The sequence below is a fragment of the Mustela putorius genome, unplaced genomic scaffold, assembly GCF_011764305.1.
Source record: "Mustela putorius furo isolate JIRA1106 unplaced genomic scaffold, ASM1176430v1.1 tig00000174_pilon_pilon_pilon, whole genome shotgun sequence".
NCBI classification, from domain to species: domain Eukaryota; kingdom Metazoa; phylum Chordata; class Mammalia; order Carnivora; family Mustelidae; genus Mustela; species Mustela putorius.
This window is the reverse complement of record NW_025421304.1, coordinates 2,166,067-2,186,276: the sequence shown is the minus strand read 5'-3', so window position 1 is coordinate 2,186,276 and position 20,210 is coordinate 2,166,067. Positions and strand designations below refer to the sequence as shown.

Below are 20,210 nucleotides of genomic sequence, written 5' to 3'. Positions count from 1 at the left end.
AAATAAAATAAAATAAAATAGGGAACACTGTAACTTCAGAGAAGGGCAAGTTGTGGGGAGAAAATAAAACAGGTGCAATATGATTGCAATCAGGTAGGTATCCTTGGTTCCACTGGCTGTTGGGGGGACATTTTAATGTAGACTGAAAGCAGTTAAAGCTCCTGTCTTCTGAAGACCTTGAGTTGTGGGGACAGGAAGCAGCAGCATTCCTTGAGAGCGTCTCCCAACAGGTCTGAGTTGACAGGAAGAGGGAGGCCAGAGCCGTATCATCCCCAAGCCACAGTGAGGAGTTGGACTTGATTCTAGGGCTACTAAAAAACTTATGGAGAATTCTGAGCATGGATCCTTCCTGGGTGGCATGGGAGAATGGATTTTAGGGAAAAGTGAAAGTCAGAGGCTGCTTCAGAAGTCCAGGAAGGAGAAAGGGAGATCCTACCCTTTTATTAAATAGTCCTTTACACCAGAGGGCCTTTGCCTGCATCAAGTGGCACTTTGAACTTTAAAGGGCTGGTTCGAGCCCTTTGGACCAGGAATACCCTGAGAGTCTAGAACCATGTTGACCATCTCAGCTTCTCCCACCGTCCCTCAGGGACAGGCTGCAGGAGACCTGAGTTCCAGCTCTTTTTGATTCATCACCCACACTCTTGGCAACCGGCTGTCAGTCAGCCATAGAATTGACGGACTACCCTGGGAGAGCTTGGTTCTCCTCCCTGTGGCTTCCAGGAGGTACTGCAAGGCCCTCCCTACACAGCTGAAACCCAGGACAAGGAGGAGCACACCTTGGAGATACGGCAGGTTGGGTTCCAGACCACCACAATAAAGCAAGTCCAGTGAATTTTTTAGTTTATTTTTTAAATAATTTTTAAAGATTTACTTATTTGTTTTAAAGAGAGAAAGAGAAAGCACAAGCATGGGGAGGGGCAGAAGGAGAGGAAGACAGAATCCTCAAGCAGACTCCCTGCTCAGGGGGGAGCCTGTCATGAGACTCAGTCCCTGAGATCATGACCTGAGCCAGAAACCAAGAATCGGATGCTCAACCAGGCACTCCATTGAGGCAAATGAATTTTTCGTTTCCCAGTGCATATAAAAATTATGTTTATTACTATCCTGTTGTCTAGTAAGTGTGCAATAGCACTATGCCTTAAAAAAAAAAAAAGTACAACACTTTATTGGGCGTCTGGGTGGCTCAGTCGGTTAAGCATCTACCTTCGGCTCAAGTCGGGATCCTAGAGTCCTGGGATTGAGCCGCATAACGGGCTCCCTACTCAATGGGAAGCCTGCTTTTCCCCCCTTCTCTGCCGCTCCCCCTGCTTGTGCTCTGTCTCTGTCAACTAAATAAATAAAATATTTTTTAAAAATATGTTTAAAAAACCACTTTATTGCTAAAGAATGCTCACCATCAAGTGAGCTTTCGGCAAAGTGTAATCTTTTTGCTGGTGGACGGTCTCACCTCAATGTCCATGGCTGCTCACTGATCAGGATGGTAGTTGCTGAAGGCTGGGGTGACTGTGGCAGTTTCTTAAGACAAGCTGAAGTTTGCCACATCAGTTGACTCTTCCTTTCATGAACAGTTTCTCTGTAATATGTGATGCTGTCAGGTAGCATTTTACCCACAGTAGAACTTCCTTCAGAACTGGAGTCAGGCCTCTCAGATTCTGTTGCTGCTTTATCAACTATAAGTCTAAATATTTTGTTGTCATTTCAACAGTCTTCACAGCATCTTCACCAGGAGTAGATTCCATCCCAAGAAACCGCTTTCTTTGCTCATTCATGAGAAGCAGCCCCTTATCCCTTCAGTTCAATCATAAAGTCACAGCAATTCAGCCCAATGCTCAGGCTCCACTTCTAATTCGAGTTCTCTTGCTATTTCCCCCACATCTGCAGTGACTTCCTCCACTGAAGTCCTGAACCCCTCAAAGTTATCCTTGAGGGCTGGAATCACAGTCTTCCTAACTCCTGCACATGTTCATATTTTGACTTCCTCCCATGAATCACAAATATTCTTAATGGTATGTAGAGCAGGGCATCTCTTCAAAAAGTTTTCAATTTATTTTGCCCAGCTCCATCAGAGGAACCATTATCTATGGCAGCCATTGCCTTACAAAATGGATTTCTTAAATAATAAGCCTTGAAAGTCACAATGACTCCTTGATCCTTGGGCTGCAGAATGGGTGTTGTGTCAGCAGGCAGGAAACCCTAATCTCACTGTCCACCTCCATCAGAGATCTTGGGTGACCAGGTGCCTTGTACATGAGCAGTAATATTTTGAATCTTTTTTTTTTTTTCTGGGCAGCAGGTCTCAGCAGTGGTCTTAAAACATTCTGCAGATCGTGCTGTAAACAGATGTGCTGCCATCCAGGCTTTGTGATTCCAGGTATAGAGCACAAGCAGAGTAAATGGAGCATAATTCTTTTGAGCCCTAGGATTTTCAGAATGGTCAGTGAACAGTGGCTTCAACTCAGTTACCAGCTAACAAGAGGGTCAGCCTGTGCTTTGAAGCTGAGAAGTCAGGCATTGACTTGTCGCCATCTTTCCAAGTCCTAGACAGCATCCCCTTCCAATAGATGGCTGTTTCATCTGTACTGAAAATCTGTTGCTTAAGTCCTACAGGAACGGCCTTGACTTGATCTTCTGGGTCACTGGCTACAGCTTCTACATTAGCACTTGCTACTTTACTTTACGATTTTGTTATGTCATGGTGATGGCTTCTCTCCTTAAACCTCATGAACCCCCACTCTGCTAGCAGCCTTTCTTCTGCACCTTCCTTACCTCTCTCAGCCTTCACAGAATTGAAGAGAGCCAGGGCCTAACTCTGGATCAGGCTTTGGCTGAAGGGAATGTTGCAGCTGGTTTGAACTTCCATCCAGACCACTGAAATGTTTTCCCTATCAGCATCAAGGCAGTTTGCTTTCTGATCAATCATGTGCTTACTAAAGTAGCACTTTTCATTTCCTTCATTTACTTTTCTTTTGCATTCTCAAATGGCCAGGGAGCAAGAGGCCTAGCTGTCGGCCTGTCTCAGCTTTCCACATGTTTTCCTCACCAAGCTTAGTCATTTATAGCTCTTGATTTAGAGTGAGAGACACATAAATCTTCCTTTCCCTTAAACACTTAGAGGGCCAGTGTAGGTTTATTAATTAGCCTAATGTCCTTTCTTAAAAAAAAAAAAAAAATTAGAGGTGGGAGGAACAGAGGGAGAGGGAGAGAGAATCCTTAGCAGACTCCCTGCTGAGCATGGAAGCCGACAGGGGGCTCCATCTCCCGACGCTGAGATGGGGATCCAAGCCAAAACCAAGAGTCGGATGCTTAAGCAGCTGCATCACCCAGACACCCCAATTTCAATTTGGCCTAATTTCAATATTGTTGTCTCAGGGACTAGAGAGGCCCAAGGAGAGGAGAAAGATGGGAGAACATCCAGTCAGTGGAATAGTCAACACACACAACATCTATGGATGAAGTTTGCTATCTTATATGGATGGCATATAAGGCCGTCCTTATATGGATATATAAGGTGGTGCCCCACAATAATTACAATAGTAACATCAAAGATCAGGGACCGCAGACCACCGTAACAGATATAATAATAATAAAGTTTGAAATATTGAGACAATTACCAAAATGTAACACAGAGACACGAAGCAAGCAAATACTATTAGAAAACTGGTGCTAATAGACTTGCCTGTTGCAGGGTTGCCACAAACCTTCAGTTTGTAAAAGACATTAATATCCACAAAATGCAATAGAGCAAAGCACAATAAAATGGAGGTATGTCCACGAAGTGGTAGCCCCAATTTAAGGACAAAACTGAGAGGGGGATGCAGGGCAAAGGAATGGTCTTCATCTTTCTCTCGCCCAGATGGGTTTAATCAAGACAGTTTCCCCAAGTTCATTTTGGAACATGTTTTTTTCACTTATTCACCAACTATTTGAGGCCCACCCTTTGTCAGGTACTGTGGTCAGAGCTGAGGATGGAGCGATGATGACCAAGGCAGACAGGAGCTGTGCCCGTAGGGAACCTGCAATCTCAGAGAGAATCGCCTAGGCTGGCAGGGTGCTTCCTGCCCTCCTTTTTCTTCCTGGGTCCCTGCAGGGATGTCGGGGATGAGTGATGGGGACTCCCTAATTTGGAGACATTTTATGGCCTTGACGGGATTTTGACTCGGAGACTCTCAGTGCAGACTGTCCAGGCCTGTCTGCAGCGCTGCTAGGCTTGGGATAAGCCTGGGCCTCAGCCTGTGCCAAGAACCTCTGCCTGTTTCCTTGGCACATTCATAGAGTAGAAGTCTCCGCCACCCCCTCTGTGTTCCAGAGACACAGAGCCACTGCATACAACAAGGCACTGGGCTGGTTATGAGCCGCTTGCCCACATCTTCCTAAGCACACAGTCTCATCCACGCCTCCATGTGTTTACAAGGCTGGGGCATGTGCTATGCTAGCCCCTGGCCCCTGTTCTTGCACCTTCCTGACCCTCTGGGACTGGCCTCCTCACTTGAAAACCCTCTTTACTTCCACTTCCTGATGTGGATGACTCCCCTCTTGCCTTTTCAGGCTAGCAGAACACCTTTGAACGCCTCAGCGGGGGGGCATGGCATTCAGATGTAGGCTGGGCCGAGATGATGTCTTACAATGAAGAAACTGAGGCACAGGGAGAGCAGCTAACTACTGCTTGTCAGGACCACCCAGGTCTTACCTCTCTCAATTCCCCCCTTTGGTTTACCACTCTCAGCAGGAAGGCAAATTATCTGCCCCCAGATCACTTCCATCCTCCCTGATCAGGCCATCAGCCTAACATTAAAGAACACAGTGTGGGAAATTGTAAGGAAACAAGATGCATATTTTATTTCCACAAAGAAACTCAAAAGTAGGAAGCTTCTCCTGAAGAATTGTTACAGTGACTTGAGGTCACAAAACGGAGTAGGTGAACAAAGTGGCAGGTTTATCCGATGAGGTTGCTGGACAAGGAGACCTCACAGTTAGAAGAAACGAGGGACAGACAGACCAAGTCCCCAACCTAGAAAAAGCAGGTGTCAGCACCCAGGCCAGGTCTGGCACAGGGAGAGAGTTGGGGGCAGGGCACAGATGGTCTCCTTGACAGCTGATGTTCAGGGCATCGGTCCTGATTGGAAGTAATTTTCTAGAAGAAAAGACAAGACCGAATGGTAGAATTCAGCTATTCCTGAACGTGCTGAAACCAGGTATCCTTTCATCCAGCCTCTGCTCTCCCAGTTTTTTGGTGTCCTATCTGTTTCACCTGCGTGTCCCCTTACTCTTGCTTCTCCCTGACACAGATTTTGTGGTTCTGCCAAGCTAATCTATTGCCCTTCCCCATTGGCTACTCACTTCCTCCTGCAGTTCTCCCAGAACCTTCTGTCCTGTCCCTCCCCTCCACCTTCCCCCTGGCTGTCCCTGCACGGCAGGGGCCTCTGGCGGGCCTTCCATCGGCACTCAGAGAGTGCTTTCCGAGTGTCCTCACTGGTTTCCTAATGAGTCTTTCTCCATTGGGGTCTCCTTCTCCATGCCTTTAGAGCATCCACCCAAAGCAAAGCAAATGCCCAGACCCCAGCCCTGCCCCCTGGGGTGGCTGCTTCTCAGCTCCTGGATGGAGGCCTGCACCACTTGCTCTGACACTCACCTACCAGAACTTCACCCACTGCAGCAGGCCAGGGCGCACCCGGGAAGCCTGTGGGACATAGAGAACATTTGAGTGGTCATGGCCCTGACCCTGGCCCTGCATGCCCTCTGGACCCAGATCCCTTCTCTCAGGAGCCCGATTTTCTTTTTTTCTTTTCTTTTTTTTTTTTTTTTAAAGATTTTATTTGTTTATCTGACAGACAGAGATCACAGTAGACAGAGAGGCAGGCAGAGAGAGAGAGAGGGAAGCAGGCTCCCTGCTGAGCAGAAAGCCCAATGCGGGACTCGATCCCAGGACCCTGAGATCACGACCTGAGCCGAAGGCAGCGGCTCAACCCACTGAGCCACCCAGGCGCCCAGGAGCCCGATTTTCTCGGCCTCACTACTCACCGAGGAAGAAGGCGTGGTTATCCCCTGGAAAGAGATCAGAGGAGGTGATGTGGGGCTCCAGTGACCTCTGCCTTGTTCTCGGGGCCCAGGAGGGACCCGATGGCAGGGGCAGGCTCAGACCCAGTTTATCTCGGAGGCCCTTGGGTCTGACTGTGGACATTCAGCCCATGGACTTCTTTTCAAAGCAGATTTATCATCCTAAGTACATTTACCCAAGATGAGCACACACTGGCCAAGCAGAGTGAACAGAAGGTAGATAGGGAGATAGATGGATGGAAATTAGCGAGTGGATATCCACGGACAGCATTAACTACTACTTCACCCATTCCCAGTCAGGAGGTGACTCCTGATCTCTCAGTATAAGTCCCGTCCCTGAGGCCAGGGGCTTCCTTGTTCTCCTTGTTCTGAGAGATGGCGGGAAATAGCACCTGTTTTTTCTTCACCAGTCTAATTAGTATTTAGCATGTTCATTTATTGAATATATAAGGTTGCTTTCTTTGCATCTGAATGAAACAAAATTCTCAGGGTTGGGTTCCCCCCCCCCCCGTTATTCCCTTTGTGGAACAAAACATTAATTTTCCCACCAACCACAAGTTTCTGGGCAAGCCTCCCCTAAGTGTTAGCGTGCCCTCCTCTCGCCTTCCACGCATCCCATGAACAAATGTCAGCAGTTACAGAGGCAGAGGGAGAAGACTCTACTACATGGGAAGGCTACTTGTTTTGCTGTGTGTCATGTGAGGGTTTTTTTAGAGCTGTATATCCCTCTTTGAGAGGATGCTGGTTCCCAGTTTTCTCCAGGGCATGCGACACAGCTGCTGCCCCCTTGTAACCTTTTCTGAGTGGGTGGGAGTGAAGAACATTGAACCTCCCACCCTCCACTTCCAAATGGCTCTCAAGGAGCCTGAGTCTCCCTACGCAGGGGCGGAGAGACATGACTGTCAAAATGAACAGGATTCTGCCTCGGCCTCAGCTCAGCCTGGCCATGAAAGCCCCTCAATGCCCCCCCCACCCCATGCAGAGACCCCAGTGGGGAAATAAGGCAGTTGGGAGTCTTACCTTAGAGGGGATCTTGGCTGAGTACTGCCCACCAGAAGAAGTAGGGTATGCCTGCTGGTTATAGGTATTCTGTGGAAGAAAGCACGGGGGTAGAGAGAGAAGGGATGAGGGCATTTTGCTGTGGAATAAACACACCGGTTCCTGGTCTGGACCAGACCTGTTTCCAAACCCTGCCTTCCTTCTTTTTGTCATGCATTTTTTTTCTATAGAATCTCCTTCAGCCAGCCAGAGCCCATAGCCTCACCTCCCTTATAGTGTGAGTGGCCCTGCCTCCTCCTTCCCTGGTACCTCTCGCATCTCCTCAAGTATCACTTTGGGAAGTGAAGGCAGGAGACCAGGGAAATGAGCGTGGTTTGAATCAGGTGGTCCGGTGGCAGATGTCTTACCTTAGAAGTCACAGCGGCCACTTCTTGCCATCCTCCGCCAGACTGAGAAAACAACAGCATGAGGGTGTGGAGGAGAGAGAATTTCAGATTGGCCAGCCCCGAGAACCAGACCGAGAGGGACCTGGGACCGTCAACGTCAGTCTGAGGGCAGAGAGACTCACCTGCCTGGCACCGCCCGACCTCTTCTGGAGCGATGCATCAGCACCCTTGAAGGGAGAGAGTCTCCGTGAAGGGGTCTTTGTCCAAGGTCCCTGGAGCCCTGCCGGACTCACAGGGCTCCAGCAGCCTGTCACCTAGGCCCTGTCCTCCCGCGCAAGCACCAAGCACCAGCACTCACGCATCCCGCTGCACCCCTCTCCATGGTCCAGGATCAGCAGTGCTTCCGGAGAAGCCAGTGAGCCTGAGGACACTGATGACCCCAATAGATACAGGACAGATTTCTACACTCAGTGTGGGGGAGCGAGGCAATTGCCCCCACCCACACACTTGGAGCTCTGGCAGGCCAGCCTCGGACGGATCAGGAATGGCAAGTGAGCTGTGCCTACATAGGCACCTTTGGGGCAGACACGGCCCCTCAGCCCCAACCCACCTTCTACGGACACCAAACCCTGCTCCCTTCTTAGCCCTGTAATTCCTATTCACAAACACTGTTCCCACAGGGCTTCTGGAAGAATGGGATGCTATCCTCAGCAAACAGAGGTAGAGTGAGGTGATTAGATTCACACTGAGCCAAAGGAGAGCGAAAGGGGAGAAATGCAAGAAAACCCATGAGGCCACGTGAGACACAGCGCAGGTGCATGGGCCCTTCCCCTCTGCAGTCGAGGCAAGAGGAAAATTCTCAGCAGCAGGAGAGAAGTTTAGCTTCTGTGATTACCACCTCTCCACTTGGAACCCCCTCTCCCACCCTCCCCCCCCCTCAGAGTTAGGGTGTTCCTCCTAACTCCAACTTAACTCCTACTGAATTGTAGCCCCACTCTTAGCCCTAACACCGAGGTCTTGACCACAAACGGCTTGACCACAGGCCTCCAGAGATTTTTTGCGTGGTCTGCATTTTTAAATAGTTGTGAACACCTAAATTCAGATTTCCCTCAGACAACAAGGCACACTGGTCATTCATGAGTGCATGACAACACGCACCTGGAGGGCCCTGACCTCCCCCTTTGCATGGCCCCACCTGTCCAGCCTCGGGTATCTGGCCCACACGGATGAGTGAGTGGGCAACCTTAACCTCTGTGCCCAAAGGCCACTGGCCAGGAAGAATCAAGATGCGGCCTTCTGCAGGACCCCTCCTTCCCAGAACCCAGATATTCAGACCTTCTGCACCTGCTCACACTTGACCACTGCCTGACCTGCTCCCCTCATGCCTCCTGTTTCCTTTCAGCTTTCCTCCTTAACACCCCTTTTCCAGTCCTGAGAGTTGGCCCCAGCTCCAGGCCCCTCTCTCTTCCCCACCTCACGTCCCCTCCCCTGCTCACCCTGCAGTACCCACCCAGCTGTGGCTCCCCCTGAGCCAGGCCACGCCCAGCAGGAACAGCAGCAGAGCAGAGAGGGTGGCGGGCTTCATGTTCCTGCGCCTGTGAAGGCCCCTGTCCTTGGCTTCAGTTTTTATCCCAAGGAGGACCGCCCACCCTACTCCTTCAGTAGTGACTCACTGGCTTCTCTCTCCTACCCCACCCCCACTTAGCAGAAAGGGAGGAGAGTGGGAAGAGAGGGAGGAGCTCCCTCAGCAGGGAAGGTAAGCCAAAGGGACTGAATGCAAGCCATTGCCAAGAGCCCAGGTCCCATGTCCCCAGAGCTGGGCTTCCAGAACGAGCAGTTCTGCCACCCTTACCTCAATAATGGCTTTCCAGTTCAGGAAAGGGGTGTTGTGTTTGAAATCCTAGAGGGAGGAGAAGAGGTGAGTGGGGCTCAGAGCGAGGAGTATGGCAGCTTGTTGGAAAGGTACAAGAATGGGTTTTGGCACCTGGGTGTGGTTTGGGGTTAGATGAAGATAAGCATACCGGAGCTTGAGGGTGTTAGCACTTCTGATGGTATTTGGGCGCGTTTGCCCATCTCACAAGGAAAAAAGGGCAAATTTTGTGACAGGTGGGCTGGAGCTTGAGGGAGGTAGGGAAAGGGACAGATGACCAGATCCCCAGTTCTCTGAAAAGTGAGAGATCTCCTACCTCCCAGAGTCGGCTGAAGTAGAGCAGGGCGCGTGTGCTGGGGCGTGGGACTTGGCCCTGTGGAGGAAAGGTGGGGTGGGGTGAGCAGGGAGCTTGGCCTCCTGCTCACCTATACCCCTATTCCCGCTACCACCATCACTCAGCCTTCAGGATTTCATCATGACTAAGGTTTGGAGGGAAGCTGGGGTGTCTTAGGAACACTAGTAAATTGCTTTTGGAAGCAGAGGGGGAAAGAGAGACTAGATCTCGGGAGCCGCTAACCAGCCCCCCTCCCACCTACACACACCACGCTCTTCACTCTCCCTGCTTCCCCGGCCTCTGACAGAACCTCACTGCAGCCAAACCTCAGGACAGGACCAGGACCCCCAGCCCATTGCCCAAAGCTGCAGGGCTGTGGATGACCCTTCCAACCCCCCTGGAATGACAATGGAGACGTAAGAAAGGAGCAGAGACCAGGAGTGTGGGGCAACTACGGTTTATTTCAAGGATAAGGGTTGAGATTAGTGGTGGAGTAGTGGGGTTTTAAGAAGGGCTTGGGGGCTTCCATCCATCTGGTAGCTCCTTGTCTGGAAGTCATGGGGTGCGAAAGCTCTCATCCTGGGCAAAGAAATAAGTTCTAAGAGGAAGCTCAAGGAGTAAGAATTCAGGACCTAATGGGCCAAGTCGGGTGGATCAGGCCTCTGCTCCTGAAATCGGCAAGGATCTTTTTGCCCAGGGTGGCTATCATCCAGCCAAATCCAGAAATTCCAGTTTGGGATGGAACAACTCTTACTTGCCAAGAACTGTTACGTATAGTCTCCCTGTTGTCACTGCTCAGTCTGGCCCCAGTGCTCAGCTCCCTCCCTGTTAAGGAGATGGGACTTCTGTTCTCCTCTCTGCCAATCTCTGTCCTGCTCCCCTTCTTAGATCTGCTTCTGGGGAAGCTGCCCCAAATGGATCCTGCCTAACTGTGAGCACTCCCTTTACTGCCCACCTTACCCCCCGATGTTCACTGCCTTTCTGGCCCCTGGGGAAGTATCCATCTGTGCCTCTGACCCTAAGCTCCTCATGTTTGGGGGCCTGGTCTCCCCGAGATCCACAGTAAGGAGTCTCGCCCCTCTCAGACACCGTTTCCTTTAAAACAGAAAAGTCCATTTGGCTCTTTTAGTTCATCCAAAACTGCACTGCCCTGCACCTGGGAACTTCTGCCTCCCACATCTTTCGCTCTCCCATCTTCTTCCCCAAGGCGCAGACTTGACCTTGCCTGAGTTTGGGGTTTTCTCTTCACCTCCCTGCATACCACCACCAGTATCCCCCACGAGTTTTAGAGGGCAGGGATCCTTGTCTTCCTTCTTCTACTGTAAGGGTCAGAAGCTCAGCTGCTGGGGTGACTGCTGGGCAGCAGGCATGTGGCTGCAGGAGAGAAACAGCCGCTATTCATTAGAGCAGCTGTCCATTAGAGCTCGAGGAAAGAGGGGCCCAGTGTTGCCTCATTTTCCAAGAGAAGTCAGAATTTCAAGTCACTTTGTAGAACCTCTCAATTTTTAAACTTTGGCAACTAATTCATAGTGTTTTTAAAATTAAAAAAAAAAAAAAACAGAACAGTGGCTCAAACAAAGCACATCCGTTGGCTGTCACTTGCAACTTCTGCCTTTGGAGTTTGTTCGGATTATCGGCCTGCCTCTGCTCTGGAGGCATGTCTGCTATTTAGGCGTCAGATCAGCCTGGCCAAGGGATCCCTGAATGTGGAAGGGGTGGGCAGGGGGGAAGGAGAAGAGGGTTCTGGGCTCCAAGTGCCTCTTCAACCTATGCACACCCAGGGCCCAGAATACCTGGCACCCAGCAGGCACTGGGCACATAATCATTTTCCTTCCCTTCTTTCTCAGTGTCATTCCTCCTGGGGCCTCTAGCTCCTCCGGACTGTTAAGTCCTTCCCCTGCAAGGACTAGGCCTCCTCACTCTCCCCTTAACCTTCCAGGTCTCAAAGGAGAAACTGAGGTTGACACCTGTTCAGTTTGTGTGTTGAGACATAAAAGAGGCCCATTCCTTCCTCTTCCCGGACTCCTAGCTGTTTCCAAACTACCCTCTTCTTGCCTCTGCCTCCTTCCTCTTTGTTTTTGTCCTTTTTTTAAGCCCTGGACAGAACGCCCCTTCCACTGCCATCGTCACTTCCCCAGCTCCCCAGGTTAGGGGGTAGCAGTTCGCTTTCTTCTCTCTTTCCCTCTCCCACAAAGATCGAATGACACGGCCTTCTAGCCCTTACCTTGTTTATGGCATCCCAGTTAATGAAACCCAGCTTGGATTTAAAATTCTGCAGAGATAAAAAAAAAAAAAAAAAAAAAAAGAGGAAAATGGCAAATTGAGTTGTAATGTGATGTAATGTTGTCTCAGGACCTCAGGGCAAGAGGTCAAGGACCACCACTGACAGTCGGTCTTTCTGGAAAGAGGGCTTCAAGCCCACAGGGCAGAGGGACAGAACTTCGATTTTCCACGAGAGAGTGGCTAGAGAGATCTTGTTGAACTCACCTTCCAGAAAGTGTCAAAATTGAAGATCCCAGGAGATGTCTGAGAGTTCTAAGGAACCAAAGAGAAAGGGGATAAGAGTAGGAACCCACCCTGTGAGCAAGAGGCAGGGGCGGGTGCTCTGAGGGTCCGGAGGGGAGGCAAGGGATCACTTGATGCCATGGTCCCGGCCAAAGGTGGGGTTATGCCTCCACTCACCAAGGTATTGATCCCACTGACAGCTTCACCTCTTCCGCTGGGCCCTTGCCACTGGGTAGGAAGGGGGGACTACTGTTCAAGGCCTGTGCCTCCTGTCACGCATGCCCGCTATTAGCCTGCTCCGGGCCCACCAGCTCTGCCTTTGCTCAGGCTCTGTGTACTCTGGGTAAAGTCACCTCCTCTCTTTTCTCACACAGCAATAGGAATTCCCACCTTCTTGGAATGTTCTGCCACTTATTTCTAGAATAGCCCTGCCCATTCCTTTGAATCATATTCTTATTCTGCCTCCCCCCAAAGCCTGTCCCAAAAAGACTGCTGGGAGCTCATGTGTAGTCCCATCACGTGCCTAGCACAGTGCCTTATCCTGCCGTATGCCTGTGTGGAGACGTCTCCACTTAACAGAGGAGCGAAGCAAACTCAGAGCTGTCCAGCCACATGCCTCAGGTTCTTTTTCCTTGTCGGACTCCCGTGTCCAGATCCTGAATCACTTTGCTCTGGTCACGATGCAGAAAGCTCTGCAGTAACTGTGGCGTGGAGCTAGTTAGGTTTTGCCATCCCCATTTTACCCGAGAGGAAGCCCAGGCTCAGAGAGGCCAACTGCCCTGCCTGAAGATGCACAGACGACAGACAGGTGGGACAGCTGTCCTCTGAAGCCCCGTCTTCTAACTGAGAGGTCACTGCTTTCTAACTCAGAGGTTAACACTTCTAAAGTATGGTTTCCAAAAATAGCCCCTTGACCATTCTCCTGTTACTTTTGGCTGTGTTTCCCTCTCAGTGATAATACACAGTGATGATTGTAGTTTGTAGAAGGGAGAGGAATGGATGAACCAAGGAGACGGGGATCACAGACCCCTGTCTAGTCTCCTGGTGGTCACTCAACACAGAGTCAGGGCAGCTTGCAAGAAGGTACTGATGTTTCTCTTTCTTTTCCCCATCCCTTAGTGTTCTGTCCCCACACTTTACCAGCCCTTCTCCTAAAACCATCTGTGCTCACCTGATAATTGTCTTGGGGACCCCCAACTAGACGACTGCCCTCTTTGCTTATTTCCTACAGAGAGAAAATGGAAGAGTCTGTGGAGGGCTCATGTAGGATGAGAGGGCAAGATAGCAGGATGTGGGCAAGGGACTCCTGAATCAGGGCACAAACCCAGCAGATTTCCCAGATCCCCAAGAGAGGCTCTTCTCCCTGGCAAATCTTGCTTCAACTTCCTGTGGATTGGGTTATTACTCAATTGGCAACATAACCATCTCTTTATATTCACTTCCGCAACTTCCCAAAATCTAACGGGAAGGGCCTTTGCCACCAAAGTATCTGAACTGTCCCCTGGTTTTGAGGCAGAAGCCAGCCAGACTGTTGGACTAAACTGATGCAAACTGTAAGCCATGGTCTGGGCAGATGTGTCACATTGGTCAGAAATGGGCCACTGGCTGGAGAGTCAGTGGGAGCCTAGTGGCACAGAAGTCCTCTAGCTCCTCTCCTCCTAAGTTAGAGGGAGGCACTTCTTCAGTCCCACTTTCCTGGTGCTGAGATGAATTCCCTGAGCTAAGATCAAGACCAGCTTGGGTGCAAGACTATCAGCTCTGTTAGCATTGCTGTTGCAAAGGAGACCTCCATCCCATCTCCCGCCACCGGTCTCTACTCTCAGTGCCGGTCATCTCCTTACCCTGAGGTCGCCATAGCCGCCGGAACCTCCCTGTCCTCCAAAGCCCTGAGGGATGAGACAGTGCAACAGAGATCATTGTTTTAGATCTTAGGTCCCTCCCTGCACCTTTCTGTATTGATTTAGTACAGTTCCTCTAATAGTCCTCATGGAGTTCTCTTTTGGAATTGGCCAAAATAATCTTGGAATTCATCTGGAAGAATAAATGTTTAAGAATAGGTGAGGGTGCCTGGGTGGCTCAGTGGGTTAAGCCTCTGCCTCGGGCTCAGGTCATGATCTCAGGGTCCTGGGATCAAGCCCCACATCGGGCTCACTGCTCAGCAGGGAGCTTGCTTCCCCCTCTATCTGCCTGCCTCTCTGCCTACTTGTGATCTTTCTCTCTTTGTGTGTCAAATAAATAAATAAAATGTTTTTAAAATGTTAAAAAAAATGATAGGTGAAAAAACACTGGAAAAGATAGGCAACAAAGGATGACCTGTACTGGCGGATATTAATGTACCATAAAGAAAGCCTTGTCACGGAACAGATGGAGTCAGTTTGACCAGATAGAACCCAAAGTATGAAGGTATTTACAAGTGACATTTTACATCAATGGTGTAAATAATTCAATGTGTGTGGCTGGCAACACCAGGTAAATATTTGGAGGGTTCAAGGGGCACAAGTTATACCTAGCTGGTACCCCCCTTCTGTTTTTATCTGGTTTTCCCTTCATAAGAGAGCACGCAGCTCTGATCCAAAATGTGGGGCAAGTCTAGCCGAACTGAGGAATGGGACTAGATTGTATATAGCAAAGTAAAGCCCTGGTAGATTAAAGAGTTAAATATAAAAAATGAAAGTATAGATGTATTAGTAGTTCTAGAAGAAAATCGCGGCCTTTTTCTTTTCAAGAGCAGAAACCATAGAAGAGACTGGTATATTTGACTACATATTTAAGACTTTGGTATGCAAAGAGCTAGAAACAGTTACAAGCCAGGAAGTTAGTTAGTTAGGAAATCATTAGTTAAGAATCGTTAGTTAAGAAACTAACACCTAGGGGCGCCTGGGTGGCTCAATGGGTTAAGCCGCTGCCTTCGGCTCAGGTCATGATCTCAGGGTCCTGGGATCGAGTCCCGCATTGGGCTCTCTGCTTGGCAGGGAGCCTGCTTTCTCCTCTCTCTCTCTCTGCCTGCCTCTCCATCTACTTGTGATTTCTCTCTGTCAAATAAATAAATAAAATCTTAAAAAAAAAAAAAGAAACTAACACCTACCTACCCATATTAGTATCCTTAAATATCCGAGGAGCCTAATATTCAGGGAGCCTTCTCCCCATCGGCTGTGCTCACACCAGTGCACATCGGCCTTGCCAGAACCTGGTAGAAACCAAAATCTCAGCCCCACCCCAGGCCTGCTGACTCAGAACCTGTGTTTTCACAAGACCTCTAGGCTCTTCGTGGGGATCTTAGCACAACACTTCCTCTTGTCAGTGCTGTAGATGCTGACAGAAAGCCCAAATTTCCAGAATAACTAGGAGGAAAGTCTGTGCATTCCAAACCCAGTTTCCAGATGCTGTCGAAGAGGTCATGGCATTCTGTTCAGGCCTTCTGTTTACTGGCCGGGTGGGTGTAGGTCACTTGAAGTGATTATGTTTCTAGAAGGACTGGTTTCTATGTGATTTTTCATAGCCTCCTCCATGGTATAAAGTGAGGCATATCATGTAAGGATTTGCAATTAATTATTACTTTGGAGATTTTTAATATTTGTAGGAGTATGCGTTTGGTTTCTTTCCCACGGACAGGGCTGGGATGAAGGTTAGCCTTAGGAGTGGCGCCAAGCAGGAGTGGGCACAGTCCCAAGTTTGGCTCTCACCTGACCCCCAGATCCTCCGGATATGCGGACTTCATTCCCTGGGTTGTCACACTGTGAGAGAGAGAGAGACAGCTTTCCCTCTGCTTCGGCCTAGACACCAGGGGCAGCCCCCACACTGCAGCACACATGAATCTGTTAACCCTGAGGCTAGCCAGCAGCCACCCCACCTCGGCCCCATTCTCAGCTCTGGCCAGCGCTCTCCCAGCTCTCCCATCATCCAAGGAGCCTCAGCACCTGTTATCTCCCCTCCCCTCCAGGAAGAGGAGGCAGATCTGTGCACGAGTGCACTCAGCAGACACTCACCCCAGGTTTATTTCCACTGCCACTTCCGCCACCACTGCTACCCCAGGAAGAGCCGGTATTGTATCCCTACGAGGGGAACATGAGTCCACACAGGGTCTTAAAAGGATTCAGTGGGAACCAGATCGTTGTCTGGACATTATAATTTGTTTTACTCCCCTATGCCAACCTCCGTCTCTTCCCATCTTGAGCCAGCTGGCCAGTGAAGGAAGTTTTTCAGAACACAAAGGACAGGTATGACCAGGTGTATTCGGAAATGCAGGACAGTTTGGGGATTTTGAGCTGTCGTCCTCTCGCCCTACCACATGCCAGAAGCCAAAAAGCCTTTGGAGCCTAACATCTTAAGAGCCTTGATCCTGGCACCTAAGGGCTTGTCTGTCCTCCCCCTTCTTCTCCTTACCCCTCCCTCTCCTGGAACATAGGCAGAGGAAGGGACCCCAAGAGTCCTTACCTGTGAACCCGAGGAGCCGCTTTGAAAATTCCTAGAATTTTCTAAGGGACGGTCCTAGATTGGGAGGGAAAACAGATAGTATATGGAGCAGTAAGTTAAAGCAGCTTATGTGACCTGGCTTGTTCTCTTTACTTACCCCTTCTTGCCTCAGACCTTTCCCAGATACCCGGGGGAGCCAACTGTGCTCCCGCTGTTGCAGGACTCCTCTGGGAGAGTCACCCTAAGCCAGCTGCCAGGCTATAGTCCGCTCTTCCCCCAGTCCCCTCAGCCCTTTGGGAGGGGCCTCCTGGGCCCTGTATTTATCACCCCAGCTCTGTACGTGTCCTTGTCTCCGTGTGTGCGACGGGCCTGCCACCGTTCTCTTGGGAGCTTCCCAAGCCCGTTTCCTGCATCCACCTCTCTTCTCCCCTCTGCCACCCCCAGCTCTAGACCTATCCACCAAGCGGGCGCGGCCGCAGGAGTGGGTTAGACAGGAGGCAGGGCATCCCCACCCGCGCTGGGCAGAAGGGAACCGAGTGAGCAGATGCAGCAGCGGGGGCACCTCTGCTGAGGCCCCAGAGAGCCGGCTGTGTAAGGAAGCCTGCCTGGGAGGCTGCAAAGGTGGGGAGCAGGAGCTGAGGAGACCTGGGATGGTGAGCAGCAGAGTAGAACTCACCCAGCTGGGTCCATAACTGTTGCTGCCACCGCTGCTGCCGCCACCGCTGTTGCTGCCACCGCTGCCGCCGCTGTTGCTGCCACCGCTGCTACCGCTGCCGCTGCTACCACTGCCACTGCTGCCACCATGGCCATTGCCTCCACCACTGCCACCGCTGCCGCTGCCACTGTCACTGCCACTGCTGCCACCACTGCCTCCCTAAGGGGCAGGAAGGGACCAGAGTGAGAATATCAGGAGTGTTTGCTGCCCTCCCTCCCCTCCCTCTCTGGCTCTAGCATATTCCCCACAGCACGGTCTGAGGGGAGCCGATGTTCTGTCTACTCCCTGCACAACATGCTCCGACGGCCCATCCCCTTACCCCGAAGTTGCTAGAGCTTCCGCCTGAGCCGGATGGTGGGGGGTTGGTGCACTGCAGAGGAAAGTTTCCAGGGACAGGTGAGTTTCCAGACTTCAGTGAAAGCCATGGCCACAGGCCGGGCTCTCCTGTTTCCTGTGGCTTGGCCTTCTTTCCCCACCTGTTTCTGCCCCACACCCATCCCACTTCCCTCCCCCTCTTCCTGGCCCCCTCATCTAGCCCATCTCTTTCCTGTCCAATCTGCCTTGTACCTTGACCCCCCAGCCTTTCTTTCCTCTTCGTCTCTCCTGCTTTCTGGCACACGCACCTGGACACCCTCTTCCTCCCCATACTCTTTCCCTTACCTCTGTATGTGAGTTGCTGCCTCTCACTGACCCGTAACCAGGTTGGACCACAGTCCCCTGCAGAGAGGAGGAGGCCGAGTGTGGGTACCGACAGTAAGATGAGGGAGGCGTGGAGAGCACGGGCTTGAAGGGCAGGAGGTGGAAAGCCTCAGGGCTCGGGTGGTTACTGTACCTGAGCGTTGGTGCCTGAGCTGAAAGACCCTCCGTTGCCTCCTTGGCCCCAGGAGCCTCCCTGAGAGTGGGTTCCAAAGCTGCCATCTGGACCTCTGGGATACCCCTGGCCCCAGGGAGTCCCTGGACCTCCAGAATTGCCTTGGCTGTGGACTCCAGAGCCACCCTGGGAGCCAAAGATGCCATGGCCTCCGGATGGAGGCTGGCCGCCGGTTCCCTGCAAGAACAACACACACCTGCACTGAGTGTGTGTGCCCTTCCCCCTCCGTGACAGGGGAGGGCAGGCACAGCAGGACATAGGCAGAGGCAGGTAGAGGGAGACCCCAGCATGGTGGAAGAAGGAGGCATCATCCCATGGAGGGAAAACACCCCAGACAGCCACAAATAAGAGACCCAGTCATCCTTCCAACTGATTTCCAAGATTCTCAACCCAACTGCCCACAGCCTTCCATTTCCACACCCAGCTGCCCGCTACTCACCCAAGCACCGTTGCTGCCGGGCATCCCCTGCCAGGAGCTGTGGAGAGCATCTTCTCCACGTCGAATGATGTTCTCAGCCTGTCTGCCAGCCTCGCCCCCAGTATTTCCAAGGGCACGGGCTGCCTCCCCCATGCCATGACCCATGACTTCTCTGGCTACAGAGCCAGCTGCCTCTCCAGCCCCTTGGCCAACAGCCTCTTCGACTCCATGGCTAATAGCATCTCCCACCCCTTGTCCAATGGCATGTCCTACCCCATGTCCCAAGGCATCCCCAGCACCTGCTGCAGCCCTCTCCCCTCCTCGCAGCAGTGGGCCAGCCTCCCCACTGCCCAGGCACAGGGCCAGCAGGAGGCAGGCCAGGGAGCCCTGTGACTTCATCTCTGCCTCACTCCTTTCCCTCCTATTTTCTTCTGACCCAAGTTTTCTTCTCTTTGTCCTTCCTCTACCCCCGTGTCTGCGTGTGCCTTTCTCTGTGTTCTTCCTCCTGACTCACTCCCCGTTCCTCTAAGTCCGCAGCCTTCTCTCTCCTTTCCCAGACTCCCCTGCCTTCCCAGAGTCCTCCTCCCTGCCGCTACTCCTTATACTGTGGCCTGGGAGAAGGTGACGGGGCTAGGGAGCCCAGAGTCCCTCCCTCATGACTCAGGGCCAGCCACCGATAGGGTAATGAGCTGTAATTGTGAGTCTGAGAGTCTGTGTTGAAACAGAGAGGGAGCCCGAGCATCAGGGAGGAAGAAATGGGATGAGGCAGGTGCAAAGGTGTTCTGATTTCCCAACCCCAGGAATTTGGGGCGCAGGGTGGGGATGGGGGCATCTGAGGAGATAGGTGGTTGATGTCTCCTAGAGGTGGTAGGTGGAGGGGACTCAAGAGAAAGGAACCACAGGCAGGACCCAACCAGGAGGCAAGCATAGGGAACCCGATAGGGCGAGACCCACCCAAGGTGTAACCCAGCCTGGATCAGGGGCACTGGGATGAGAGGCAGCTGCTTTCTCGGCCTTACTCTCTCAGTTTTGGTGACCTTTTCCTCTTCCATCTCTCTTCCCTCCCATGCTGCCCCCTAAAGGTGACTGTCCTCACACTCTTTCATGCTTTCCACTCCACAGAAACTCTGGGAGTTGTGAGACTGCCCTCAGTGGGGACCCCAGGTATGGAGGTAGGAAGTAGCCAGAGTGGTCATCAGGGCGTCTCAGCACTAGGGCTGCTCTTGGCTGAGAAAGCTGGGTGCGGAGCAGGGAACTGGGCGGGCCAGCCACCCCCAGGGAATGAGTGGGAGGGAGCAGCTGACCCAGGCACCCATCCTGTTTACCTGGCCCACAGGGGCACGTGTGTGAGCTCAGAGCCTCCTGAGAGGACTGGGACTGCCGCTTGCCCCACCCCACCCCCAGTCTCCCCAGGACCTGGCGGCAGGGGAGGAGGAGACAGCACAAGCCCCCCACCCTGCCCCCTCCCAGGGCCCTCGGTCAGCAGCGTGGCCCTCTCCCTGTCCCAGCTCAGGACACAGAGCTCAGTCATCTAACCCATCTCACCCCTGTCCAGCACCCGTCCACTTCTCTGCTCCCAGGGCCTTGGGGCCTCCCACTTGTCGCCAGCCTTGTATCACTGGAACTCATCACCGACTTAGGA

At 51.8% G+C, this 20,210-nt stretch overlaps 1 protein-coding gene across 6 annotated transcripts; it reads right to left on the bottom strand.

Annotated features, from left to right (window-relative positions):
• Positions 1 to 4,816: 4,816 nt before the first annotated feature.
• DMKN (dermokine) lies at positions 4,817 to 19,219 on the bottom strand. 6 transcript variants are annotated; one of them, XM_004765071.3, is made up of 21 exons: positions 18,590 to 19,218; positions 18,112 to 18,327; positions 17,940 to 17,996; positions 17,599 to 17,649; positions 17,241 to 17,438; positions 16,586 to 16,639; positions 16,138 to 16,203; positions 15,835 to 15,885; positions 13,993 to 14,037; positions 13,323 to 13,376; positions 12,329 to 12,379; positions 12,134 to 12,181; positions 11,871 to 11,918; positions 9,629 to 9,685; positions 9,295 to 9,342; positions 7,625 to 7,669; positions 7,464 to 7,505; positions 7,078 to 7,146; positions 6,022 to 6,045; positions 5,633 to 5,680; positions 4,817 to 5,134 (listed from the first exon to the last, which is right to left on the bottom strand). In XM_004765071.3, the coding sequence occupies exons 1-20, from the start codon at positions 18,965 to 18,967 to the stop codon at positions 5,633 to 5,635; spliced, it is 1,650 nt and encodes a 549-aa protein (XP_004765128.1). In that variant the 5' UTR covers positions 18,968 to 19,218; the 3' UTR covers positions 4,817 to 5,134. The 6 variants fall into 6 exon arrangements, with proteins under 6 accessions (XP_004765128.1, XP_004765129.1, XP_004765130.1 ...); XM_004765072.3 differs by lacking the exon at positions 12,329 to 12,379; XM_004765073.3 differs by lacking the exons at positions 12,329 to 12,379; positions 13,323 to 13,376 and having other exon boundaries at positions 18,590 to 19,219.
• Positions 19,220 to 20,210: the final 991 nt, after the last annotated feature.

What these genes read in the sequence shown, in the direction of transcription:
- DMKN (XM_004765071.3), bottom strand. Translation starts at nt 18,967, where the DNA reads ATGAAGTCACAGGGCTCCCTGGCCTGCCTCCTGCTGGCCCTGTGCCTG. An exon ending in CCGGCAGCAACGGTGCTTGG is followed by an intron (nt 18,328 to 18,589) that starts GTGAGTAGCGGG and finishes TTGTTCTTGCAG; the next exon opens with GGAACCGGCGGCCAGCCTCC. An exon ending in ATTTTGACACTTTCTGGAAG is followed by an intron (nt 11,919 to 12,133) that starts GTGAGTTCAACA and finishes TTATCTCTGCAG; the next exon opens with AATTTTAAATCCAAGCTGGG.